This window comes from Castor canadensis, chromosome 13, assembly GCF_047511655.1.
Source record: "Castor canadensis chromosome 13, mCasCan1.hap1v2, whole genome shotgun sequence".
Taxonomy (NCBI): Eukaryota; Metazoa; Chordata; class Mammalia; order Rodentia; family Castoridae; genus Castor; species Castor canadensis.
In genome coordinates, this window is record NC_133398.1 from 10,283,360 (window position 1) to 10,311,337 (window position 27,978).

Sequence of the window (27,978 nt, forward strand, 5' to 3'; positions counted from 1 at the left end):
TGCTGGGGACTGTACTTACAGCTTTGCAATGGTAAGCATGTATCAATGAGCTATAACCCCAGCCTAAAACATAAGTATTCTTAATCACATTTTACAACCGAAGTAACTGAAAAAAACTAATTTTTCCAAGGTCGAATTATTAACTGTCAAAGTTGAGGCTAGAATACAGGTGTATCTGGTTTTAGAATTTAGTTTTCAACCACTAAGCCATTCACTTCCTAACAATGAGTGCTTTCATTCACAGTCCATGTTACCATTTATAAATACCCACTCTTTCAACAACTATTCATATGTAAGTGAAATGTGGACAACTCCTCACTTCTTTGGAAAGTTTCTAATTTTCTAATAAAAGTAAGATGTAGTTGGACTTCAGGACTAAATAAATAACCCAAATTCCCTCAAATTCTAAGAAATGATATATAAAAGTTTAAGAAAATTTCCTAGGGGCTAGGGGCATGGCTTAAGTGGTAGAACTAGCAAGTACAAGGTCCTGAGTTCAAACCCTAATATCAGAAGGAAAAAATAAAGGAAATTCCCAAGGACTAAATCCAGAATTATTATCCTGAAGCCAGGCATGGTGGTACACTTTGTAATCCCAATATTCAGGAAGCTGAGGCAGGAGGATAGCAAATTTGAGACTAGCCTAGGCCTCACAGTGAGACCCTGTCTCAAAAACAAACAACAACAAAAAAGCCAGAATGTTAACCTGATATTTAAACATATAGACATACACAGTTGTTCCTATCTAAATTTTAATATTCAAATGCACTAATGAAAGTTCTAGGTACTCTAAAGAGTAATGCAAGACAGGCGCCAGTGGCTCATGCTTGTAATCCTGGCTACTCAGGAGGCAAAGATCTGGAGGATCACAGTTCAAAGCCAGCCTAGTTCAGGAGACCCTATCTTAAAAAAAACCCTTCACAGAAAAGGGCTGGTAGAGTGGCTCAAGGTTCAAACCCCAGTAATGAAAAATAAATAAATAAACAACGCTAAAAGGGCTGGCAAACTGGCTCAAGTGGCACAGTACCTGCCTTGCAAGCATAAAGCCCTGAGTTCAAACCCCAGTACCACCAAAAAAACCAAAAAAAAAAAAAAAAGAAAAAAGAGAGAAATGAGCTCAAAAGCAGCTGTATAATATCAAATATTATATAATCTTCCTGAAATTCAGCTTTTTCAACTGAAAAAACAAGGAATTAGAAGACAGTATGTGTACAATCCCATCCCATAACAAACACTACGATTCTCTATACAGATCCAGGTTCCTCAACTGGCTCCAGAACACCCTGTTCACCTCTTCTCTGTCTCTGCCTCTAACTGGGAGGCATGCTCTTAGCATATTACCTGCATTCTTCAAATCTGGAAGCATGAGACTAAAATAAAATGGCTCTCTGGTGGAAAGAGAGCACAGTGAAGACTATCACCTTCTTCCCTGTTCCTTCACACTATTTGGTTTTCATCGTTCTCAATAGTATCCTTCCTGGTCTCTCCTTGGGGATCTTTGTAAAGCACATATCTCTGCAAGCTACTCTCCACTGCCTACAGGACAATGTCCCTGATGTGCATGGCATCAAGTCCTCACCATGAAGTCTCTCCTTTCACATCCCCACCTCATCTGTAACCATTTTCCCACTTCCCCCAAATCAGATGTAGTTGCCCATTACATGCAGCATTTACAAATGCTACTATGTATGCCTGGGAGCCCCACTTCCTTGGATGAGCTGATACTTACCCTTCAAGGTCCAGCCCTCAAATCCCTTCCCTCTGTGAAGCTCTGGGGAATGCATGCCAACAGAGAACCCCTGTTCTCTTATGACACTAAGTACCATAAGTCACTAAGTGGGAAAATTAATTCCAATTTTCAGTCCTATTATTTACATCGTGGAGAAAACGTGAGATGCCAATTTGTCTTCAATATTTCTCTAATACTTGCAAACCCATTTTAACAAAGGCAACTAGACCTCAAACTCAGCACCCTCTGCAAATAGTAGCTAGCTAAGTTTTAATAACATTGGGTTTTTTTAATCATATTTAAATTGTCTTCTATTTAGGTTAAGTGATGCTAGCCTTCCATTACGATAGTAAAACAAAGCTTCTTTCGAAATTTTTTTTTAGGGCTGGTGAAGTGTCTCCAGTGGTAGAGCGCCTCCCTAGCAAGTGCAAGGTCCTGAGTTCAAAACCCAATATAATAAAATGAAATGAAATAAAATAATTTTTTTTTTTTAAGGCTGGGGGTATTGAGGTGTAGCTCAGTGTTAGAGCACTTGCTTGGTATTTGTGAAGCATTAGGTTCAATCCCCAGTACTGCAAATAAATAAATAAAAATTTTACATATGTCCATTTAAAAAGTCATTAAAATAAACAATAGTTCAGATGGTATGCACATTTCAAGAAAACATAATGTTGCTAAAGGAGTAAACATAGGAAAAATCTTTTTTTACCATGTATTAATAATACAAGGAGATATCACTATGATAATTCCATGCATTGTACAATGTACCTCGAACAAGTTCATGATCCTCCCCTGTTCTTTTTTTGGTGGTACTGGGGTTTAAAGTCAGGGCCTTCCCCTAGCTAAGTATGTGCTCTACTACTTGAGCCAAGTCTCCACCTCAAAAGATTTTTATATACTGATACCTGTATCTTGACATAACTGTGATATACTTTTATTATACACATAATTTCCTAATATTTATACAATATTCAAATTAATGTGACAGCTTAAAAAAGGACATGATTATCATTTTTATGAGTACTAAAATGTTATTTCTTACATCTTGTCAATCGAGTAATTTTAACATGACTATTTTAATTACCTACCAGTGTTCAGGAATCTAATGGCAAACATCTTTTATATATACTACACTGAGCTGGGCACCGGTGCCTCACGCCTGTAATCCTAGCTACTCAGGAGGCAGAGATCAGGAGAAATGTGGTTTGAAGCCAGCCCATGCAAACAGTCCAAGAGACCCTATCTAAAAAAATAATATCACAAAAAAGAGCTGATGGAGTGGCTCAAGGTTTAGGCTTTGAGTTCAAACCCCAGTACCACAAATAAATAGCACACCGAATTACAGTAATCTGTCTACATTTGTTTCGCCTTATACGATTCATTTCCTTTAATGCTAAAATATTTTCTTACTCGTTTTATGTTTTGTTAAATTACATGATCTAAGAATTGTCAGGAAATAACATACTGAAATAATGCATTTATTCTCTTTCCAAAAAATAGGCCGACAAGTAAAAGCTTTATTTAGCACAATTCCTTCACTCACTCATTCGAAGCATATTTAATATTAAGTGCATGCTAGGCACTGATAAACAAGACAAGCAAGGCCTGCTTCTGAGGATTCCTTGCTCTCTTAGGCATACACACAAGACGTGCTAACGACAATCCTGCGTGGGTCTTCCAAACCAGACCTCTGCACACCTGCTATTTAGAGTCTCTGCCCACTCCTTTCACTGACCAGTTAAATCCCACTTAGGCATGACACCTGCCTCAAACCAAGCTTTATCAACCATTTCCTTGACTAAGATACGTCCTCATTTGGTTTCACATTGTTTGCAACAAAATGCTATTTTCCCAATATAATTCCAAGTTCCCTGATGTAGGTACTGTACCTAACTCAGTATCCCCATTAGTTATAGTGACTGGCATGTAGCAGGTGCTGAATAAAAGTTTGAGTTTATAAATAATTAATAAAAAAGACAGAAGGAAGAAGAGCAATGCTGAAGGCTGTGAATCAGCCACACTGTTGCTGACTTGATTCCAACATGGTTTAAAAAATAGCAAGTAGGACTGGGATAGAGTGGTGCATGCCGGTAATTCTAGCACTCAGAAGGCTGAGGCAGGAAGACTGAATTTGAGACCAGCCTGGGCTACAAAGCAGGAAGCTGTTTCAAAAAAAAAAAAAAATCAGTTTAAAGGCCATGAGAGGAGGACTGCCAGCCTGGGCAAAGTTAGTTAGCATAAGACCCTATCTGAAAAACAAACTAAATGCAAAAGGACAGGGGGCGTGACTCTCCAGGGAAAGTGCTCAAGTGGTAGAAATTCAGCACAAGGACCTGAATTCAATCCCAAATTATTCTTTCTAATGAGTGTAACTGAAATAATTATTAATGTACCAAAAAAGATATTCCTTCAATTAAGAAATTAATATTAAGAAGAAGAAGAATTTGAAGTGATAGTTTAGTATCTTCAAGTTAGTATATTTGGAAAAAAGGTAAAACTAGCTAGAAAAAAATTAAGCCCCCCCCATTAGTACTCAATTAAATTAACATTACGACAGACTTCTTGTGATGATATCAAAATTCCAGAACACTCCAAAAGCAAATAAAATCCAGAGAATGATTTTATCCCCACGACACTAATTTTCCAAAGCCAAAGAAGACAGAATAACCACAAAAAATAATAAAAATCCATGTATAATGAATGGTAGGCTAAACTCAGATTTTATTGCACAACTCAATCAAGACAGTAGCAAAATACTTGAACAGCTAATATGCATTTCTTGGTAGATACAAATGTTTCCTCACAATTACAATTAAAAAATGCTGACTTTTTAAAATGTTACTTAAAATCATTACTAATGGAAACAGTAATATTAAACAAGATTAAGTTTGAAAGGCACTGAATTAAATAAATTATGGCCATAGCATACGTTCATAGCATATCATTAAATGGAAAAACAAACTACTGTACAATAAGCAGGGTAAGATCCCAGATACTGAAAGGGGTAAACACTCAAACCCTGAAGCCAAGACTACATGGACTCTAACCTCAGCCCTGCTGTTCACTAACTCCTATGCAACTTTGACTACTTGCTGTACTTCTCTATGCCTCAGTTTATTTATCTGCAAATGGATATAACAGAACCTATTTCATGGGATATGTTCAGAGGATCGTGAAAGTTAAATGAATTAAAAAGTGTAAAGCAGGGCTGGTGGAGTGGCTCAAGCAATAGAGCACTTGCCTAGCAAGCATGAGATGCTGAGTTCAAACCCTGGTACCAGCAAAAAAAAAAAATGTGTAAAGCACTAGCAAGCACCTATCATTGGGAGGAAAAATTCAAATCATACATGTGCAATGTATATGCAGAGAAAAAGGCTTTCATTTTTGCATCGTGTTTAGTTTAAAAAAAAACAAAGAACATTTATTACCTTAGTAATTTAAACAGAAAACAAAAATATAATAAAAAATGGCACAAAGATCTTCCCTTGTGAAGATCTACTAATGCAATTACTGAAATGCATAACACCAGGCAAATTTGGTGAATAATTAACATATTAAAAAATGAGAAAATCTTCAAGTGCAACAGAAAGAACATAGTACTTAATTTCCAAATAAGACATGGCTCAATAATAACAACCTACAAACCAATAAACAGACTGCAATGGCATTTAAATTATACCCTTAATTTTCCACAGAAAATAAATTATATAGAAACATTCATGCAATCTAGAAATGGGTATCAGGAACTTTCATTATGAGTAGATAAATGACAAACCTCCCTTAATTTTATTAGGCTGAACTTAAATACCACCAAATTTGATTTTTTTCCAACTCAACAATCTCTAAAGACAACTCACTGATACATACAAAATTTGGAGATCAAAATGAATAAAATAACTAAGAAAAATCTAAAATCCTCAGGGCCTAGGAACGTAGCTTAGTGGTAGAATATCTAGCATTCTAAGGGCCTAGGTTCTATCCCCAGTACCCCCAAAAATAAATAAAATCCTCAGAATCTTCTGCAAATTTCTGAGATTTCATCACCCGCAAAGCTTGAGGAAGCTTTGGTCCCCTGGATAAACTTAGCCTCTTCCATAAATACAGTGCATGTACAAAACAACCAAATGGAGAGCAGAAAGAGAACTTTGAGCTTCTGGTGCATTTCTGCTGAGCTGTAATACCGGTAAAGCCTGTTTCGACATTCAAGAGTACACCCTCAAAACTAAAGAAAGCATGTAGGCAGTAGGCCATCAAGTATGTACATTTCATCACATTTACCAGAATGGTCGGCGTTCTACCTAAAAGAAACCATCTCCTGGACTACAAAAAAAAAAAAAAAAAAATCTAGTTTGTTAAAATAGCTTTACAAAGAAACCATTAAAATGTCTCTATAGAATTACAGAATTTTCAAATAGTTTACATAATGCATTAGAAAAATAAAACTTCAGATTCAGTATGTGTTACTATTATTATCAGTACTATGATAATGTTTTGAAATGATGGAACAGAAACTTATGAGACTTAATGTTACTTTTTGTCAGAATTCAAGTTGGCCCATCACAACTTCAAATGGTTGTATAGTAAAACACACTTTGTTTTTGAAGAGTCAAAGTTAGATTTCTTGGATTCCAAAGAAGGCAGTAAAGATGATTTTTTTTTTCATCCGCTGAGACAGGATTTACTATGTAGCCCAGGCTGGTCTAGAACTTGCGATGTAGCCCAGGGTGGCCTGGAATTCATGATCCTCCTGCCTTCCAGGTACTAGGATTACAGTTGTTCGCTACCACACTCAGCAAAATGAATTAATCTATTTTTCCCTAAGTTTTTCTGATACACAAATCTGCATTTGAGCAGAAGGCGTAGCTCAAGCAGTAGAGCCCCTGATGCCTGACAAGCTCAGGCCCTGAGTTCAAACCCAATATCACTAAAGAAAAAAAAAGAAAAGATTTCTTGGGAGGACACTATTTGACTCTGATCTTGAAAAACGAGGCAAAGGCTAGTATTCCTTTACTATTTTTTCTTTTAAATTTTCCAATAGAAAAGTCACAGTTCAATTCTTCCAAAGATTCAGCGAAAATAATTAAAACTTAAATTAAGGGCTGGGGGCATGGCTGAAGTGCTCGTGATCAAGTGCTTGCCTAGTAAGCACTAGACTCTGAGTTCAAATTCCAGAAGCGACCCCCCCCCAAAAAAAAAAACCACACAAAAAAACCCCATAAATTACTAAGGAAAAAAAAAACTGAACACGTTTGACAACAGGCTTTCCACTAGTCTCTGCATGGGTATACTGGCATTATATGTGAGCAAGACCAAGCAAGCACTTTTCAAACAAACATCTTAGATAATGATGTACTTTTTATAACTAAAAGAGTATGCTTAAAGCCTTATATTTAAAAAAAAAAAAAAAAGAACAGCTCAACAAAAAAGGTGTATAAACACATACACAAGGGTTCAGTGGAAGAGCATCTTCCCAGGCTTGTTTGGACATGTATAACAAACACCCCCACATACATACACAGTGTTAAAAAATTATCTTTTTTTTTTCACATATATTTCATCTGGTTCATCTTCGAACTAAAAAAAAAAAAGACATTTTAGAGACTCCTATAAAGTCTGCTTTTCTTTTTTAATATTCACTCAACAATTCCTTTACATATATTAAACATCAGAAGCCAAAGTACCAACAGATATTCACCACTTCCTCTGGTCATTGCATTGCAGAGCTCAAAAGTAGGTTTTAGCTTAGAAACAAAACAGAATCATCCTCCTGAAAATGCTTCACAAAATCGTAAATGCTTTACAATACATATTGAAACATCAGAAAATTTAGAAAAAATATATAAACATAAAGAAAAAAATTTTTTTGTAGTATGGGGAATTAAACTTACTCTTGCTAGGCAAGAGGTCTACCACTTAGCCAAGTCTCCCATTCTTTTGCTTTTAGTGACACATTCTCAGCTAACTTTGCCTAGGCTGACCTTGGCTCCTTTCTCTACCTGTCAAGTATCTAGAACTACCCATGTACACCACCACTCTTAGTTTGTTTTTGAAATAGGATCTTGCTAACTTTTGCTGGGGCTGGCCTTGAACTGCAATCCTCCTGTTTCCACCTCTCAAAGAAAATTTTAATTTCCCATAATTTTAGTAACTAGAACTCAAAACAGTTCAGTGTCTAAACCAACTTCTAAAATGTGCACACCATATGGAAACTCCATATGGAAACTTGTAAAGGAACCAGTTCCTTTACAAATTAAAACATCTTCATAAGAATTACTTAAGAAGTTAAAAATTGGCCAGGCGCCATTGGCTCACACCTGTAACCCTAGCTACTCAGGAAGCAGAGATGATGAGGGTTGTGGTTCAAAACCAGCCTGCGCAAATAAAAAGGGCTGGTAGAATGACTGAAGGGGTAGGCCCTGAATTCAAGCCCCAGTACCGTGAAAAAAAAAAAGAGTTAAAATTATAACACAAGTTTAGCAATTTCTTGCCTAAGAAATAATTAAGGTGAAAACCAGAATGTCTCAACAAAGCTAAATAGAAGAAAATATTTAGTTAGCCATCTGAGGTTTTTTGTTTTTTTTTTTTTTTTTTTTTTGTGGAACTGGGGTTTGAACTCAGGACTTCATGCTTGCAAAGCAGGTGCTATACTACTTGAGCCACACTGCCAGTCTATTTTGCTCTAGTTACTTTGGAGATGGGGTTCACCAACAATTTGCTTAGGCTGGCCTCAAATCTTGATCCTCCTGATCTCAGCCACCGAAGTAGCTAGCATTACAGGCGTAAGCCACCAGCAACCCAGCTTGAGATTTTTTTTCAAGTAGTAGACTTTCCAAATCAAGTAAGAAGGATTCTGTACAGTTTGTTTTTTTTTAAAGCAAAATCATACATTACCTTTGTGTGTAACTCCCCCCAATGCATTCACCTTAAAGGGAAAAAGAAAAGGGAAGGTGGGATGAGCATAGTGGTATGTACTGTAACCCCATCACTCTGGACAATCAAGAGATTGATACCAGCCTGAGCTACATAGAGAAGCCCTGTCTCAAAACAAGAGAAAAGACAAAAAAGAATAAAGCAAATGTCTTACCACCAAAATGCACCTGCTTTCCCTCTTAAAATTTCTACAAACATTAGAGATAATTTTTTCAAATTAAATAAACTGTAGCACATGACATTTAGAGTAACAAATTTTATATTGTTAGCTACACCAACAAAAAGTTAGTACATACTGTCACAATATCCGGAATGTCTCTATTAGGCAGTATCATCTTGTAAGGTGGTAAATGCTGTGTGCCACCACTGGAAAGCAGCTCACAATCCTAAATTCAGTCAGTTGGTGAAGTGACAGCAGTGTGACAGTGCTAAAAAGGCACCAAAAAGAGTAGGGCTTGTTTTCAAGTCTGGGATGTGGTACCAAGGTGGAAAAGACTGAAAGCAGATTTAGAGATGGAGCAGCAAAAGTAACTAACTATTAAATACTGAGTGAAAGCCATGTTCCTGATAACTTTTACTACTAGATCTACTAGATCTAATCCTACATGACAGGTATGCATGACCTCCACTTCAGAGATGAGAAAGCAGGGTCAGGAAAGTCAGATGACTTACTATCTCATCACTCAGGTATTATGCAGCAGAGAAGGGATTCAAACTTAGGTTCATTTGACACCAAAGCTCATGCTCTTCATTTTCCCATGCCCTGGCTTCGTAAGTAAATTGACTCCGGTTCTCTGTGAGCAAGTGACTGCAATGGGCTCTAGGAAGGGTGGTGATCCCAGTGAGGCAAATGAACCATTCTGTGTTGTCCCACAATGAACTTCTGGTTATAACAGAGAGAGAAGCTGGGTGGCCCAGATTTTTCAGCCTTTCTCAGCCCAAACTCCCTTTACAATCTTTCCTATTATTGTTCCCCTTTACAGACTTAACAACTGCTGCCCCCAAAACAAACAAAAAGACCTGGATGTTCTCTCTGCTCTTGCCTTTGTTCAAGTTGTTTCCTCCACTTGGAGCCTTCTCCAGCATTCCTACAGCCAAATATATCAACCAGGCAAGGTCCCTTTCAAATGCCATTCCTTCCACACTACATTTCCTCATCCCTCACTCCCCCTTAAAGGCACTATTTACATTTTCATGACCTTTTAGAGAGTACCTGCACTGAGAAATCATGGGCATGAAGGAAAATGATGGAGGGGGTGAATTTAACTACGATATACTGTAAAAACTTTTATAAATGTCACAATATACCTCCAATACAACAATAATATAATTTTAAAAAGGTGTGTGGGGGAAGAAATCATGGGCAGACTGAGGTGGCTCATGCCTCTCTAATCCCAGCTACTCAGGAGGCAGAAATCAGGAAGATCGCAGTTCAAGGCCAGGTGAGGTATAAAGTTATTGAGACCCCCCCATCTCAACAAACAATCCAGGCATGATGGTGTGCACCCGTCATCCCAGCTATATGACAGGCATACATAAGAGGATAGAAGTCCAAGCCAGCCAGGGCAAAAACTTGAGACACTATCCAAAAAACTAGTTAAAAGAAAAAGGGCCGGGGTGTGGTTCAAGCAGTAGAGTATCTCCCTACCAAGATACTCTGAGTTCAAACCCCAGTACTGCCAAAATGAGGGGAAAAAATAAAAAAGAAATGACTGAGAAAATCTAAAAGATCATCACTGCACAGAATACTTATTAATTATAAAGGGAAAAAGATGCCTTTACAATAGAAATCTAGTGAAAATTTCCTTAACCAAGTTTACATCAACAGTTTCAAACAGCTTCTGATAATACTTTGAGAGAGACATAAAATCACTTGTGTCTCATTCCTGAAAAAATGTTTAACTTGACCATGAAGGAACATACAGACAAATCCAAATTAAGGGGAATTCTATATAACAAGTGGTCTAGATGCTTTAAAAAATGTTACTGTCTGGCTGGAGCTGTGACTCAAGCAGTATAGCACCTGCCTAGCAAGTGTGAGGTCCTGAGTTCAATCCCCAGGACCATCAAAAAAAAAAGTTCCTGTGTAACTGGAGATGTAGCTCAGTGTACAGCAAGTGCTTTGCATGTTTGAGGCCCTGGGTTTACTCCACAGGACTGCACAAAAAGTAAATTAAAAAGTGATGGGTTCCAGCCAGGTGCAGGTAACTCATGCCCATAATCCTAGCTACTGAGGAAGCAGAGATCAGGAGGATCTCAGTTCAAAGTCAGCCCAGGCAAAAAAAAGTTATGAATTAAAAAAAAAACCCAACAGCAGGAAATAAGGAAAAGGTGTAAAGAATAATTTAGCTCCTGTATTCTGCTTTCCAGAAATAACTAACATGGTTATAGTTGCTTCTAGCCTTAAAAATAAATAAACAAAAACCCTGTAGATATCACCTTCTTTGTCAGCACCTTATTCTTATCCCCTCACAGACATTATGAAATAACAGAGTGAAGTATGCTCACTTTCAGCTTTACAAAGTACTCAAGTATTGTCTCCAATAGTGCCTGGCCAGCAGTTTCTAAAATTACCTCTTATGCCACATCTTCACCAATTATTGTCAGACATTTAAAAAGCTTTAATCAATCTGATGTGAAAAATGCTACATCATTTATTTCAATTTTCATTTCCTTACCAATCACAATAATTATAATTCAGTGATAATATTAGCACTAATATACCTTCTAGACCTACTTTTCTTTTTCTTTTTTTGGTGGACTGGGGTTTCAACTGAGGGCTTTGCGCTCACAAAGTAAGCGCTCTACACCTTGAGCCACAACTCCAGTCCATTTTGCTCTGGTTATTTAGGAGATGGGGGTTTCCTGAACTATTTGCCCAGAATGGCCTCGAAAGTTGATGCTCTCGATCTTAGCTTCCCCAGTAGCTAGGATTATGTGAGTGAGCCACTGGCACCCAGCTCTACTTTTCTTTTTGACAGAGGCAAATATGTGGCTGCCAACATATATAATAAGAGAGTAACTAAGAAATATTGCACTAGTAATGGGGGAAGGAAGGGTCCTGGAACAGGAGGATCATGAGTTAGAGACCAGTCTGAGGTACTTACTGAGACCATCTCCAAAAACAAAACACAAGAAAATAAAAAGAACCTCAGCAAAGCAAGAATCTTCAACTACAGAACCCTCCCTTTTATTACATTATCACAGAAAGCGAAGTATAAACAAAACCTACAGGGGAGCAGCACGTACTAAGTAGTCCCTATATAAAATCAAATGACCACAATACCACTATCCAGTGTTTTGGAAAAAATTTTTTCCTTTTTTCAGAATGGGGTTTGAACTCAGGGCCTCACTCGTATAGGCAGGCACTCTAGCACTTAGAGCCTCTCCACTAGCCCTTTTTTGTTTTGGGAATTTTTGAGATAGGGTCTCAAGAACTACTTACCCCTGCTGGCTTCAAGAACCTCGATCCTCCTGATCTCTGCCACCTGAGTAGCTAGGGTCTTAGGTATGAGTGACTGGTGCCAGGGTTGGGAAATAATTCTTAACTTTTAAAAAATAGCTGGACATGGTGACTCACACCTGCAATCCCAGGTACTCAACAGGCGGAGGAGATCAGGAGGATTGAGGTTTGAGATCAGAAGGAATAAAGTTTGAGGCCAGTGGGTATCTGTGTGGGGGGGAGGTGTTAAACAAAACCTAGAGCTGGAAACTTGGCTCAAGTGATAGACTGCTTGCCTACCAAGCACAAGGCCATGAGTTCAAGCCCCAGTACTGCCAAAGGGGAGGGGTTCTGCTATTTAAACTGACATCCACTCATCTTGAAGCTGAGGATGTGGCTCAAATGGTAGAGCACCTACCTAGCAAGCACAAGGCAAACTCTAGTACCAAAAAAAAAAAAAAAAAGTTAATGAGACCCTATATCAATCAATAACCCTGTCATTCTAGCTACAAGGGAGGATACAAGCAGGAGGACTACAGTCTGAGGCTGGACCTAGGCAAAAACACAAGGCCCTACCTGAAAAACAGTGAAAGCAAAAAAGGGCTGGGGCTGTGGCTCAAGTGGTAGAACATCTGCCTAGCAAGCAAGAGGCCCTGAGTTCAACACCAGTACTGAAAAAAAAAAAAAAAAAAAAAAAAGATTAAAAAGTTCCCTTCGTGGGGGAGAGGGATGGGGTGGGGAGCAGGGGGGAGAAATGGCCCAAACCATTTATTCATTACGAATAAATAAATAAATAAAGAAAGAAAAAAGAAAAAGTTACCTTCGCCAAGCACCAATGGCTCACGTCTGTAATCCTAGCTACTTAGGAGGCAGAAATAAGGAGGATCGAGGTTCAAAGCCAGCCCAGGAAAACAGTTCACAAGATCCCATTTTGAAAAAATCCACCACAAAACAGGGCTGGAGTAGCCCAAGTGGCAGAGTGCCTGCCTATCAAAAGTTAAGGCTCTTAGAGTTAAAAACCCAGTAATGCCAAAAAAAAAATAAATAAATAAAGGTTCCCATTCAACTCAGTGTGCATAATGCTATTTTTAAGACTTGAAAAATAGGTATGTTTTATTCTAAGAAAGAAAAAGCTAGCACTTATATTTTAATTTATTCAGAAAACATTTATTGAAGGATTGTTACGTGCCAGTCCTTATTCTGGCACAGTGGTAAAGACAAAATCCCTATTGTCATGAAGGTGACATGTAAGTAGGTAAAATAAATAAATAAAATAATGAATGTGTAAAATTATATCAGACAGATACATATTATAAAGAAAAAAAGGGGCAGGAGGCAAAGAATGATAAAAGCGGAAGTGTAGAGGCACAGAAAGTGATAGTGACTTATAATATGCTATGTTTAATTCAGCATGAACTGGTTCAGTACCAACCATGTTTCAAAAAACAGTTTTCCTCCTGTTTTCATATTCCTGTGTTGCAGATGTTTTCTATTACTGCTATTATTTCAGAAAGGAAATCAAATCTCACATGAGATACTGACAGGTGCTTTACAACAAGTAGAAGTTTCAAGCCACACATATTGTGAAAAAAACTTTGAGTGATTTGTCAGTGAGAAGGCTAAGGCCAAAAAGAAGAACACCAAGAATTTGAAATAGAATTTCTTAGCTGGGTGCTGGTGGCTCACACGTAATCATAGCTACCCAGGAGGCAGAGATCAGGAGGATAGAGGTTTGAAGCCAGCCCTAGGGAAATAGTTCATGAGACTCTATCTCAAAAAAACCCATCACAAAAAAGGGCTGGCAGAGTGGCTCAAGTGGCCTAGCAAGCATAAGGTCCTGAGTTCAAACCCTAGTGCCACCAAAAAAGAAATAAAATTTCCTCCCCCACAATTTTGCAATGTTCTTTAGTGCTCACAGACCACAGGCAAGAAAGGTGGGCAATGGTTCAAGGCTGCAAATCATTCTGGCATGGGTTGAAATAGAATTTCAATAAAATGACTCTCTAATCGATATGTTTACTTTCTCTCATATATTAAAAGAAGGATAACAGCAACAGGAAGATATATTTGAATATAGATTCTGCTATTTTTCAATTAAGGATAGCAAAATTAGGATATCCTCTTATTTAAAAGCCACGCCACCTTCATGGTTTTAAGAATATCAGCGAATACTAAAATTTCCTTTCACAAACTTATGTTACATACATTGTTTCAACAATTTGGAAATAGAGTGGTACCTTAATACAAAAATCAAAGGACAAAAATATTCATTTCTTTTTCTTCCTTAGACTATTCTGTTAGCTCCCCAGTACCCTGGATGAAATAGTTGTGTTCTATTCTGTCAAAGCTACTACTCTGGTCTAAATAAATACATATTAGTTTTAAAAAATCTACTACTCTGATACCATCTAAAGCATTTACCTCCCAGATTATACAATTTTTTTTCATTTATACTATTATTCTGCCTGCCTTGTCTTCTTTTTACCTAGTGATGCACATATTCTTCTAGGCATTCATAAATCCCCAAAACTTACTTCTATTTCAGGAGTTCTTAATCATTTTGTGCCATGGACCTCTTTGATAGTTTGGGAAACCCATGGCTGTTGTCCCCTTTCAGACTGCTTTTCTTTTTCTTTAATATGGTGGGACTAGGGTTTGAACAGCGCTTAGCACTTGCAAAGGAGGCACTCTATCACTTGAGCCACACCTCCAGTCCTCAGATTGCTTTTAAAAAACATAATGCATATGAGTATAAAGGAAACCTATTATAGTGAAATATTAGCAAAATAAAAAAATTGATATGATAATACATGCACAGGTTTTTTTTTCTTTTCTTTTTTTTCCAGTTCTGGAGTTTGAACTCAGAGCCTTCATCTTTAGCCACTCCACCAGCACTTTTCTGTGATAGGTATTTTCAAGATAGGGTCTTGCAAACTATTTGCTGGGGCTGGCTTCGAACCGTGAGCCTTCTGATCTCTGCCTCCTAAGTAGCTAGGATTACAGGTATGAACCACCAGTGCCTGTCATTACTGGGGTTTGAACTGTGGGCTTTGGCAATCCCTCAACGTCTGGAACCACACCCCAACTCTCATATAAAAGAACAAGAGTTACAGCAACTCTAGTAACACCATAAATTCAAGTGATAAATATAAGTGATATTCTGAGATAACTGCATTAACGCTAAACATGTTACCAAAAAAATCTGTAATTTTTATTGGCAACAAAGTCACAGGCATTGCTATTATTAGTGTGGTTTGTTCCCTACTTTCATAACTGAAGAACTTTTGCTAATAAAAACGTAATTTTACCTGCATTCGAGTTAAAAGAACCCTTGAATTTTATCCATTGGCGAACCCTAGGTTAAAAACTCTTAAGACTGTGAGTGTAGCCACAGGGCTTGCTTAGCATTCTCAATGTCTGGGTTTCCATCCTCAGCACCTGGTGTGGGGGGAGCACAGTATTCTTAAACGGCTGTGGTGGGCACGCCTGTAATCCCAGCAGCCAGGAGATCGAGTCAGAACGATTATGAATTCAAGGCCAGTCTGGGATACATGGTGAGACCCTATGCTTAAAAAAAAAAAAAAGAAGAAGAAGAAGAAGAAAGAAAAGAAAAGGAAAAGACTTCTGTCTAGTTCAAGACCTGCTCAACTGAGCTTTGTCACAAGAAAGTTTTTTGGTAGTACTGGGTTTCGAACTCAGGGCCTCATACTTTTAGGTAAGCAGGCACTCTACCAGTGAGCCCTTGTCACAAAATTTAAAATAATAATAATTTAAAAAATCCTTTAGTATAGGTCCCATCTGAACCTACCCAACCAAGACTCCCTGTTCTTTTGCAGAATTATGCATAGAATTCTGTGGTTTGCCTAGCCAGCACCCATTACAAGGCTGCCAGTCGTAACAGGTGAAATTTCTGTAGAAAAGATGGAGACAAATCGGCAGTCCCTCACTTGCAGACCTCCATCAGCTCGAGGAAAGCTGCCAAGAACGGTAGAAGGACTGCCCCAGACCCGTGGATGCAGCTTGTCAAGATCCCGGAGGCACGACATCTTCACTAGCTGCGCCTACAAGACATTCCACCTGCTTCTCGCCTCCGGTACTGCGGCCCCCACCTGCCGGGGTTCGCCCGGGTCCCCACCCCAAGCAGCGCGGAGATCCTCGCGTCCTTCCCCTCCCCCACGCGTCCCTCCCTCTGATCGTCCCCAGGCCGGCCGCCCTGGCCTCTGCGCGCTGCTACAACCCCCCTCACCACCACCACCCGGCCTAACCGTGAGGCTCGTCCCTGCCTCGCCCGAGCCGGGGCAGGGCCCAGGGGTCAGAGCTGGCCGGGGCGGCGCGGCCGAAGGTGCAGGCGGCGGCCCTAGGCCGGGACAGCCGGGCGGCCGGGCGCGGAGTCGCGCGCTCCGCGAGAGCGAGCCCCGGACGCGCACTCACCAACGGGCACCTGAGGAGGAGGGCCACCGAGGTTCCCGCTGGAGAGCCAGCCACTCGGCACCGGAGCCCGTCGCCCTGGCCGCAGACTGCCACCGCCGCCCTTGCTGCTGCCGTCGCCGCTCGCCAGTCGGCTTCCCTGCGTCCTGCGGCGGCGCTGCCGCCACGCCAGCGCGCGTGCGCGGCGCCGCGGGGGCCCCTGGGATCGGTGGTCCGGCCTCTGGCCCACAGCTGCCCTTCGCTGCCGGAGGTGGGCGCGCGGGCGGCCGCGCTCGTCAGGGTCCCGAAGTCGCCTCCGCCTCCGCCCGCGGAAATGCTGGACGTGAAAAACCCGCCTGAGCAGGTGCGTGCGAAGGAAAAATTGAGACTCGCACTCACCCGGGACGTTATGCGCATGATTCACACGCGCGCCTCCCTCCCTAGCGGTTGAAAGCGTGGTGAATTGGTTTGGTTGCATCTGGCTTTTCAGTATTCAATCTGCCTTCCTAGTTCTCATTTTCTCATGTTTACCGTACGCTTGACCATACAATTATTTTAAGTAAGTCAACTTGTCTAATAGGTTCCCCGATCCCCACCCCACCCCCGGTACTGGGGTTTGGACTTGGAGCCTTCACCTTGAGCCACTTCTTTTGTGAAGGGTTTTTTCGAGATAGGGTCTCAACGCAGTAGTTGCTCGGGCTGCCTTCAAACTGCGATCCTCCTGATCTCTGTCTCGGAGTAGCTAGGATTACAGGAGTGAGCCACCGGCGCCTGGCCAAAGTTTTTTTTTTTTTTTTTAAAGGTCAGAGTAGTTTTATTTGTAGAGAAGAGAAATGAAAGGCCGCATGGTGGGACATGCAGTGGGACCCGGGAAGCGGCAGTCCCTTTTTTTAAATAAAGTACGTTATATTCAGAGGTCAAGTTGGCCGAGATAGACATTGAAAGACACCTTAAAGATCATTAGTGCAACTCCCGCCAGACAGCGATTTCCTCCTGCACCCTCAGCCAGATGGTTCCCTTCCTATTTCAACAGTTGCAGTTTCTTGGAGCTCACCACTGTAAGTATTACAGCCTGCCCCATGTTGGACAGCTCTGCGCTTACAAAGTTCTACCTTCTGGTGAGCTGAAATCTGCTTCCCTTCTTACTTCTTTCCATTGCTAGTAGTTATGCTGCCTGGAGCAATGTTTCCCACTCTACAGTCCTTTAAAAAATTGAAAACAATCATAAAATTCCCCAACACTGGGAGTCTCCAAGCAAAAACGAAAAAAGTAATGAAAAATAGATTTCCTATTCCAAATGTGAATCAGCTCCCACGCTGCTTTCCATCTAGTCACCCATATCAATGTGTCCCCTTTTTAAAGATTGTCAGAATTTGCTTCATGTTTCTGCCTCATTTTATTACTACAGTAGTATTTACTACCTGACTTACTGGTCAGGTGTTATTGTTATCATGTTGCCAATCAACTAACTGAGTCAAGAATTCAGTTCAGATTATTTATCAGCTCTGTTACATTGCACAAAGCACCAAGATGAAAAAAGTAACAGGATACAATTTACAATCTAAGGTGCAAAGAAAGTCCCACACATGAAGAACTGTAAAAATAAACTTAGATACAAAGTGCTTTGAGATTGTAGAAAGAGACCTTATCAACTTGAGAAGTCATGAGCTATGGACAAGGTGATGCTTGGGAGTTAATTTAATGACAGGATTTCAAGATGGGAGATGGCATTCATAGATTGCTAAGGAAGAACCCAGCCTGAACAAAATAAACTTGTTCACAGCTGGCTCTGAAGCACTGAGAACTCTAGAGGGGATGGGTTGGAGCACATGGGCCAGAGACAAGGGAAAGAAAAGGCCTTCAAAGTTAGAAAAGGATCTTGAGGGTCCCAAAGAAACTGCATTGTGGGTGTGATAAGTGAAAAGAGACCTGAAGTAGTCAGTTAATTGGCCTGAGCCCTATATTGTCACTTACAAATGAAGAACTTAATAAACTTTTCGATCTTCTTTCTACCCAGCACACCCAAGTTATACCATATGGATCACTACAACAGTGATTCTTGCAGAATATGAAGTAGATATACTTACCACATGTAAAGGGAACCTCAAAAAGTGAAATTTGGGGGGCTGGGCCTGGTGGTACATGCCTGTAATCCTGGCCATGTGGGAGGTGGAAGAAGGAGGATCACAGTCTGAGGCCACCTGGTCAAAAGCAGGAAACCGTACTTGAAAAGGCAAAAAAGCCTGAGATGTCGCTCAAGCAGTAGTGCACTTGCTACCACCAGGCCCTGAGTTCAAACCCCAATACTGTCAAAAAAAGAAAAGAAAATTTGGTCAAAAATAATACTCTTCACTACAGGCAGAGAACCTTGTTGTTACCCTAGAACCTGTCATAGTAATAAATTTTTTGTTGTTATTGCTTAAATGAGTGGAATGAACAGTGAACTCTGTTCCTTTTCTTAGCCATCCCTGACATAGGAGCATATGAGGTAACTTGTTCATAGTCACAAAGTTTACTCTCTGGATGAGAACACAGTTCTTCAGACTCTAACTTCATTCTCTACCTCAGAATTACAGAGCAATGACAAACTCAGAATTTAAGTTACAAAAAAAAGTTCTCTTTCCTTTTAAGTATGAATAGCAACTTTTAGAAGTAAGCTAAAAAGAAGGTGCTTGCGCCAGGTGATTTTGAGGAACCTCTGACAAGTGTTCTGGACAAAAACACTTTATCATCAGGTCTGTCTAAGGCTCACAAACTTTGTCACTAGTTGATATGCTGAATCAAAAATATTAAGAGATGAAAACTTGTTTAAAGTCAATTAAATAGTACTGCTTGAAATCAGGGAAGCCAAAATTATTCACCATTGTTTCCCTGGAACCTGTCATGCTACCTAGAGATAGATGGGGCTTTTTGTTTTTGGTAGTACTGCTGTGAACTCAGGGCCTAGCACTTGCTAGGTAGGCACTTTTGTTCCAAGCCCCCAGGTATTTGTGTTTGATGAATGATTAGAGCTTAGTGTCAGAAATGATGTACTCCACACCTTCATTCTTTTGAATTTGGAGGCCATTCTTCATGACATCTACTTCAAATCTACATGCCTTCCTTCCTTCCTCCCTCCCTCCCTTCCACCCTTCTTTCTTACTGAGACATGGTCTCTCTCAATCCTATCATCTCAGTCTCTTCAGTGCAGGGATTGCACTTGCTGCTATCTCAACCAGTAGGAATCCATTCCTGTGCTTTAAAAATGCATATAGTAGGAGCTGGAGGTGTGGCTCAAGTGGTAAAGCATGAGGCCCTGAGTTCAAACTTCAGTACAGCAAAAAATGCTGGGAGGATGCATGCTTATAATCCCAACACTCGGGAGGCTGACGCAAATTCCAAGTCAGCTTGGACTACGTAGCAAGACCTTGTGTTTAAAAAAAAAAAAAAAAATGCCGAGCATGGAGGAGAATGCCTATAATCCTAGCAACCTGGGAGGTGGAGGCAGGAGGATTATGAGTTTGAGGCCAGTCTTGGCTACATAACAAGACCTTATCTCACCACTACCCCCCCTAAAAAAAAAAAATCAAAGAGGAAGTTCATTAGCTGCGATAGGAGAAGTACAAAAAAAATAGACATGATTTTTCCCTACTATTGCTTCCACCTCAGATAGGTGTTAGGGTGACATATTTTATTCCTGAGTTGTTTGATGGTTGAGTAAGCTAATTATTTTCAATCTTTTAATTAAAAAGACATCTGTGTGACCAATATGAGAAAAATACTTAGATGTACCACTTTTAAGTGCATTTCCAAAAATCTTTGTCAAATTTAAAGTAATCACTGTTTCTCACTGAAAGAAATCTTGAAAACTGACTCTTAAGAGGTGGCTTACTTGAAGCGTTCTAAAATTTTTTCTCATGTATTTTTATGAATAGCATTACCATTATTGTACAGCTTTCAAAGCACTTTTACATAAATTTCATACTCACAACCCCCCAGACAAACAAGACAGAAATTCCTGACATTAAATATACAAAGAAACTGAGGCTCTGAGAGTTTTTTTTTTTTTTTTCAAGGTCATGTGCCTTCTTAGTTTAACTTTCCCCACAAGAAGCCATATGGGAGAGTCTCAATTATCATGGTCTAAAGATTCAACTGGCAGCTGGGCTCACACCTGTAATCCTATCTACTTGGGAGGCAGAGATCAGAACAATCTTGGTTCATGAGACCCTATCCCGAAGAAACCCATCATTAAAAAAAAAAAAAAAAAAAAACCTCGTAAACTAGATATGCCCTTCCTGTGTCTTTCAATTACTCATTTTCTTTCAGAAAGTAAGACTTCAGATCTACAGGACTTCAATCCCAAATAGTACTACCTCTGCTTAGCTTCCTGAGATCAAAAGGGAAACCGAACTTTTTTTACCCATAGGAGCACAAGTGAAATGAAGATGGTTTAAATAACTGGATAAAAGCCTACCTTTGCTTACTGTCTATTATTAAAATACTTGTAAAATATTTGTACAATATGTAACTACCCTGTGTCCTATAAACCTGAAGTTCAGGTTGACAACTGAGACTACACAGGTTAAAAATCAAACTTCCAAGTCTCAAATCTTGGCTCCACATTTTCTCAGTGGATCTCCTGTGCAAGTTTCTTAAACTTTTAGGGCTTCAGATTTCTTTGTTCTAAAATAGGGGTAAAAAATACTTTCACATGAATTACAAGATGGCAGGCCTGTGCCCCTGGGACTGTCGTAGTGTCCCATGTCAGAGAAAACTGTGGCTCCAAACCATTGCCTGGCCTCTGCCTGTAGGCTCCTGGCACTGTGCACAGAGGAAAGAAAGAAAAAGAATTAAAAGAAATACTGTATGCTGGGCACCAGTGGCTCATGGCTCAAGGTGTAGGCCCTAAGTTCAAGCCGCTGTACTGCAAAAAAAAAAAAAACCAAAAACCAAAAAACTGTATGTAAAGTGCTTAACAGTGTCTAGCACTTAATTATTGATAACTTGGCATGGATAATCTTATTAGCCTTTAACATACAGCAAGCAAGTTTTCTCCATGCACTGTCCTATCCAATCCATAAGGCATTATGCTTTGGAATATACTATAATATACACAAATACTTGGATTCTGAAAGATACTACAAACTACCAATATACTCAATCCTTTCGAAGTTAGATACTACTTTTCTAAATGTTAGAAAAAGGAGTTGCAAAAAGTTTACACCATTAATCAAGGTGAAGCTGAAATTAAGAGCTTAGCATTTTAATGGAAATATACTGATTTAAACAGCAAAATTGCTTTATATGATATACAGCTGTAATGTGGCCAAATGGTGATTTTTATCTTGATACTGGACTGATGCAACCCAAAGAAGGGTCAATGTTGCGGCAGTATTACAAGTCCTGTTGAAAGAGATGCATGATGCAATCTCTATAGTAAGAATATAGTCAACTCTGAGTCACTAGTAATATAACCTTTGAAGAGTACTGAAGGAAAAAAGAAAATTCTTTAATATTGACTCATAGACTCAACATGTTAGTGAACTGTGTGTGAGATGTTTCAATAGTATCTGAACACAGTATACTATGAAGCTCAATACATTTAATAGGGATACAGGAGTCATCAGTCCCAAACATCTTCTGCAAGCAGTTCAAAGTATTTTATATTAGGTGCTGGGAGTGTGGCCTGAGTGGTAAAGTGCTTGCCCAACCCTGGGTTCAAACTCTGTAACTAAAAAAAAAAAAATTAGAGCTTTGCCCTGTCCACATTAGGTCCTTCAAAAGCATGTTGAATTTTTTTAATAGAAAAAAAAAAGTGCATTGGTTGTGAAGTCACCCTGGATATCAATCCTAACTCCATCAATCACCAGGTTAATAACTGTTCTATTTAATCAATTTTGGTCTTAATGGTTCTCATCTGGAAAATGGGAAATGCCTATCAAGGATGGAACTGTGGGGACATAAATAACAATGCTTGATCCAAAGTAAGCTTAAACTAAGAAGCAGCCTCTATTATACACGTATTTTTGGCAACCTGATATTATCCAAGAGTGAAATATTATCAAGACGACTTTTTTCTCTCAAGTGCATTTAGCACATCAGACCTTTTCATGGAGTGAAGATAGAAAGGCATCAAGATAAAGATTAAAGGGGGCTGGCGCAGCACCTGCCCAGCAAGCTTGAAGCCCTGAGTTCAAATCCCACCACGCACACACGGATTAAGGAAGGACTTGTAAATGATGACCTGAGTCACAAAGGGCAATGATGGGCAGGGGTGGGGCAGTTACAGCAATGACGAATCCCAGGGCCGGATTCAAGAGAGGGTTACCACGGTGGGGAGGGGTCTCAGGGCTAGGAGGAAATTTCTTGGTTCGGCCTGTCCTGAGACTTACCAGGGACCTGGGTGATGGGAGCTTATAGCTGGGCGGGGATGCAGGAGCGATATGTACAACTGGCTGGGAGGAGCCATGTTTCTCAGAGGCACAGAGCCTCGACCAGGCCTCGGCTGCAAAGCTGCGGGCCGCTTAATAACGAATAGGCTTGAAGCTCGGTCATCCCAGTACCGGCAGTGGCCGCGAAGGGCAGAGAAAGGTGCTGAGGCAATGACAGCACGTACGCTGACGCCGGTCTGCGGGAACTGATGGGATGGAACCGGGAGGGGAAAACACGCGCGTCCTGCTTTGATGAGAGCCAGAGGAAGGGAGGACAGGTAATAGAGAAGCGAAAGAGTCAGACCGCACCGCCCAAAGAGAACGGGCGCGCCGGACCCGCTCCAGTCCCCCGGGACCCAGCGTGAGGACAGGACCTGAACGGTTACCGGCGGAAACTGCCTTGGGGTGAGAGGTCACACGAGGGACAGGCAGCTGCTGGACCAATGGGGCAAGCGCACAGAGCAGATGTCACCTTTCATTGGTGGTTGTTGAGGGCGACCACTAACCAATGAGTGTGCCCGGAGGGCGTTGCGGTGACGTTGGTTGCGGAGGAGGCTGCTTCGAATCGGCAGCAGCCAGCTTGGTGGCCTGGGCCAATCAACGGCCTCCAACAAGAAGCACCTTCACCAATCGGTGGCCTCCACGACGGGACTGGGGGGAGGGTATATAAGCCGAGTCGGCGACGGCGCGCTAGACACTGGCCAAGGCAACACAAGACTGACCGAGTGATAGACCCGCTAGCGTGAGAGGTAAGCGCCGCGGCCTGCTTTTCCGGGCCTGCCCGTGGTCTCTTGCTCGCGTCTCTTCCTGACCCTGAACCCCTGTCGTCCTCAGACCGGTGCCTTTCCTGCGCTCCCTGCTGCGGCCTGTTGCTGGATCGTCCCACTGACTGACTGCTTGCTGATCGACTGGCCGACGGTGCCGGCAAGATGAAGCTCTCTGTGGTGGTTTCCGTGCTGCTGCTGCTGTGCGCGGCGCGGGCCGAGGAGGAGGACAAGAAGGAGGACGTGGGCACGGTGGTCGGCATCGACCTGGGGACCACCTACTCGTGGTAAGTGGGGTTTGTGGAAGGAGGGGAGCGGGGCGTGGCCTCCCGGGCCGGCGTGAGAAGAGCGGAGCCGATTCCTCTGCTGTTGGGTTTTTCCGCCAGCGTCGGGGTGTTCAAGAACGGCCGCGTGGAGATCATAGCTAACGACCAGGGCAACCGCATCACGCCGTCCTACGTGGCCTTCACCCCCGAAGGGGAGCGCCTGATCGGCGACGCGGCCAAGAACCAGCTCACCTCCAACCCCGAGAACACGGTATTCGACGCCAAGCGGCTCATCGGACGCACTTGGAACGACCCCTCGGTGCAGCAGGACATCAAGTTCCTGCCATTCAAGGTCCCGCCCGAGCTTCCCATCCGGCCGGGGGGGTGGGGGGGGGTTGGATTTAGGGTTGAGAAGTGACTGAAAAACAACCATCAGACGGCAAAAAAGGATAATGGCATGTGGTGTGGCACGCGCGAGGCCCTGGGTTCGAACCCCGGTACCGCCACAACAGACACACTGTGTAGTAACTTTGTATTTAATAATTATACTGTGTTACACAGTATAAGATCGCGTAATTGCCAAGCAAAGGCTGTCATTTGTAATTTTTAAGATTTAAAACAGACTGAAACTGGAGAAATCTGTGTATGACACCTATACTCCTTAAATATTTTTAGTCACTATTCAGCCCCAAAGGCTTAAAATTAATCTATAAACTATGAGGGAGGAGATAGGTCTTTAAAGTTTTAGGTGTCATTCATTGCTTCAGTGTCTGAAATTATTAAATCATTCTCTACAATAGGTGGTTGAAAAGAAAACTAAACCATACATTCAAGTTGATATTGGAGGTGGGCAAACCAAGACATTTGCTCCAGAGGAAATTTCTGCCATGGTTCTCACTAAAATGAAGGAAACTGCTGAGGCTTATTTGGGAAAGAAGGTAAATGTTTCTAGAATACTAAGTGTTTCTTAAAGGTCATGATTACTGTTCTTTGTTGAATATGGATGCCTACGTGGTTTATATGTTACTACTTAATATTTGTGACTTTTGTGGCTATAAAATTAAACTCTTAACAACAGTAAGCTGGCTGAGATACTAAAGTGGTGGTTCTACTTGTTTAAGTAGTGGTTAAACCATGTAACAAAACACACTAGACTACCTTTCGCTATCCTTTTAGGTTACGCATGCAGTTGTTACAGTACCAGCCTATTTTAATGATGCCCAAAGGCAAGCAACCAAAGATGCTGGAACAATTGCAGGACTGAATGTTATGAGGATCATCAATGAGCCGTAAGTGTGATTTCAAACATAGAGCATTTTTGCCAACTAGGGGAAAGTGAACTTGACTAAGCTTTTTCCCCCTCTTTTATATTCTAACAGTACAGCAGCCGCTATTGCTTATGGCCTGGATAAGAGGGAAGGGGAGAAGAACATCCTGGTGTTTGATCTGGGTGGTGGAACCTTCGATGTGTCTCTTCTTACCATTGATAATGGTGTCTTCGAAGTTGTGGCCACTAATGGAGATACTCATCTGGGTGGAGAAGACTTTGACCAGCGTGTTATGGAACACTTCATAAAGCTGTACAAAAAGAAGACTGGCAAAGATGTTAGGAAAGACAACAGAGCTGTGCAGAAACTCCGGCGTGAGGTAGAAAAGGCCAAACGAGCCCTGTCTTCTCAACATCAAGCAAGAATTGAAATTGAGTCCTTCTTTGAAGGAGAAGACTTTTCTGAGACCCTGACTCGGGCCAAATTTGAAGAACTAAACATGGTATGTTCCTTGTTTTTTGCTTTGCTGATGAGATCTAGTTAAGAGTCTAGAATTTAGGACACCTCAGTTCAGTATGTAGGTATAACAGGCATATGAATAATAGTGTCTTATATTCTAGGACCTATTCCGGTCTACCATGAAGCCTGTCCAGAAAGTGTTGGAGGATTCTGATTTGAAGAAGTCTGATATTGATGAAATTGTTCTTGTTGGTGGTTCTACTCGAATTCCAAAGATTCAACAACTGGTGAAGGAGTTCTTCAATGGCAAGGAGCCATCCCGTGGCATAAACCCAGATGAGGCTGTAGCATACGGTGCTGCTGTTCAGGCTGGTGTCCTCTCTGGTGATCAAGATACAGGTAGATTACTGTCACAGCATCTTTCACAATGCTTCAGTACATTGATGGGAGGACCTAGAATGTGAGCAACAGGGAATAAAAATACAGTGAAGACAAGACCGGGGCAGTCTTAAGATTCTTAGCAACTGTTTAGTTCATTTTCCTTAAAACGTTGTGCTTAGAACCTAACCAAATGGCAAAATTGAGAACATAACCTTACTTTGTGGAGAGATGGCTTGGCAGTGCTCTTAGGACTTGAGTCAGAGCTTGATTAATTTATTTTTGCAGGTGATCTGGTGCTGCTTGATGTGTGTCCTCTTACTCTTGGTATTGAAACTGTGGGAGGTGTCATGACCAAACTGATTCCAAGGAACACGGTGGTACCCACCAAGAAGTCTCAGATCTTTTCTACAGCTTCTGATAATCAGCCAACTGTTACAATCAAGGTTTATGAAGGTAATTACTTACATTTATTAATGTCATATATTTTAAAAGAACATGACTTCTGGGTTAATAAAAGTAGGGGAAGAATTAGCTTCTGCCTTTCATATTTTTGAGTCCTTTATTCGACTAGTATTGAGTTTTAGAGTCAGTACTTAACGGCTATTCAGTTCTTAGAATGTAAGAACAAGAAAAGGGTACACAGTGCTTTTACAGAAGATGAAATTCAATTAAGAGTGAGTAATAATATAACCCCATTACTGATCCATGTAAACCAATACTGAGTGAGTTAACTTGATAAAGTGCCCTTGTCCCACTATAGGGTCTTAATAGCCTGAAATGTAGGAATCCAGATGTACTAATGCTTGTCAGTAACCAGTTTTTCTGTGTGTAACTTCTAGGTGAACGGCCTCTGACAAAAGACAATCACCTTCTGGGTACTTTTGATCTGACTGGAATTCCTCCTGCTCCCCGCGGGGTGCCCCAGATTGAAGTCACCTTTGAGATAGATGTGAATGGCATTCTTCGGGTGACAGCTGAGGACAAGGGTACAGGGAACAAAAATAAGATCACAATTACCAATGACCAAAACCGCCTGACACCTGAAGAAATTGAAAGGATGGTTAACGACGCTGAGAAGTTTGCTGAGGAAGACAAGAAGCTCAAGGAGCGCATTGACACGAGGAATGAGCTGGAAAGCTATGCTTATTCTCTAAAGAACCAGATTGGAGACAAAGAAAAGCTGGGAGGTAAGCTCTCCTCTGAAGATAAGGAGACCATGGAAAAGGCTGTAGAGGAAAAGATTGAATGGCTAGAAAGCCACCAAGATGCTGACATTGAAGACTTCAAAGCTAAAAAGAAGGAACTAGAAGAAATTGTTCAGCCAATTATCAGCAAACTCTATGGAAGTGCAGGCCCTCCCCCAACTGGTGAAGAAGATACAGCAGAAAAAGATGAATTGTAGACACTGATCTGCTAGAGCTGTAATATTGTAAATACTGGACTCAGGAACTTTCGTTAGGAGAAAATTGAGAGAACTTAAGTCTCGAATGTAATTGGAATCTTCACCTCAGAGTGGAGTTGAAAATGCTATAGCCCAAGTGGCTGTTTACTGCTTTTCATTAGCAGTTGCTCACGTCTTGGGGTGGGGGGGAAAGAGGAATTGGCTATCTTAAAAACAGGGTAAAAAAGTTGGGTCAGGGTGTGTGTTCACCTCAGAAATGTTCTATTTAACAATTGGGTCATGCACATCTGGTGTAGGAACTTTTTTCTACCATAAGTGACACCAATAAATGTTTATTATTTACGCTGGTCTATTTGTGAAAAGCTTCTAATTAGAGCAGTAATTTATTTTAGGAAGACAAGTAAAATTTAATGCTGAACTAAATGTGTGGGGGTTGTTTGGGATGTTGGGGTAATTAGTACTTTCAGAGAATTTGTCTAACTTTAAGAAAAGGTGGAGGGAGGCTCATTGTATCCTT

At 41.0% G+C, this 27,978-nt stretch overlaps 2 protein-coding genes and 1 pseudogene across 6 annotated transcripts in view; 2 read left to right on the forward strand and 1 right to left on the reverse strand.

The window, feature by feature from the left end:
- Positions 1-16,694, reverse strand: part of Gapvd1 (GTPase activating protein and VPS9 domains 1) — a 79,089-nt gene extending 62,395 nt beyond the window's left edge. For 2 of the 5 annotated variants that reach the window (XM_074053205.1, XM_074053203.1), the window contains exon 1: positions 16,533-16,692. The gene's annotated coding sequence lies outside the window, so the exon portion shown is untranslated. Of the gene's footprint in view, positions 1-8,620; positions 8,652-16,532 lie in introns of all 5 variants that reach the window. The other 3 variants (XM_074053202.1, XM_074053204.1, XM_074053201.1) reach the window with 3 other exon arrangements.
- A 4,505-nt stretch (positions 16,695-21,199) lies between these two features.
- LOC141415986 (small nucleolar RNA SNORA42/SNORA80 family) lies at positions 21,200-21,325 on the forward strand (annotated as a pseudogene).
- Positions 21,326-23,513: 2,188 nt separating this feature from the next.
- Positions 23,514-27,803, forward strand: Hspa5 (heat shock protein family A (Hsp70) member 5). The gene is made up of 9 exons (XM_020159269.2): positions 23,514-23,670; positions 23,756-23,972; positions 24,072-24,303; positions 24,752-24,889; positions 25,128-25,240; positions 25,331-25,721; positions 25,840-26,077; positions 26,345-26,512; positions 26,899-27,803. The coding sequence occupies exons 2-9, from the start codon at positions 23,851-23,853 to the stop codon at positions 27,459-27,461; spliced, it is 1,965 nt and encodes a 654-aa protein (XP_020014858.1). The 5' UTR covers positions 23,514-23,670; positions 23,756-23,850; the 3' UTR covers positions 27,462-27,803.
- The last annotated feature ends 175 nt before the right edge of the window (positions 27,804-27,978 follow it).

Bases quoted from the DNA above. Each gene is read 5' to 3' on its own strand.
- Hspa5 (XM_020159269.2), top strand. From the start codon at position 23,851: ATGAAGCTCTCTGTGGTGGTTTCCGTGCTGCTGCTGCTGTGCGCGGCG. The intron at 23,973-24,071 runs GTAAGTGGGGTT...TTTTTCCGCCAG, and splicing joins CTGGGGACCACCTACTCGTG to CGTCGGGGTGTTCAAGAACG. The intron at 25,241-25,330 runs GTAAGTGTGATT...ATATTCTAACAG, and splicing joins ATGAGGATCATCAATGAGCC to TACAGCAGCCGCTATTGCTT.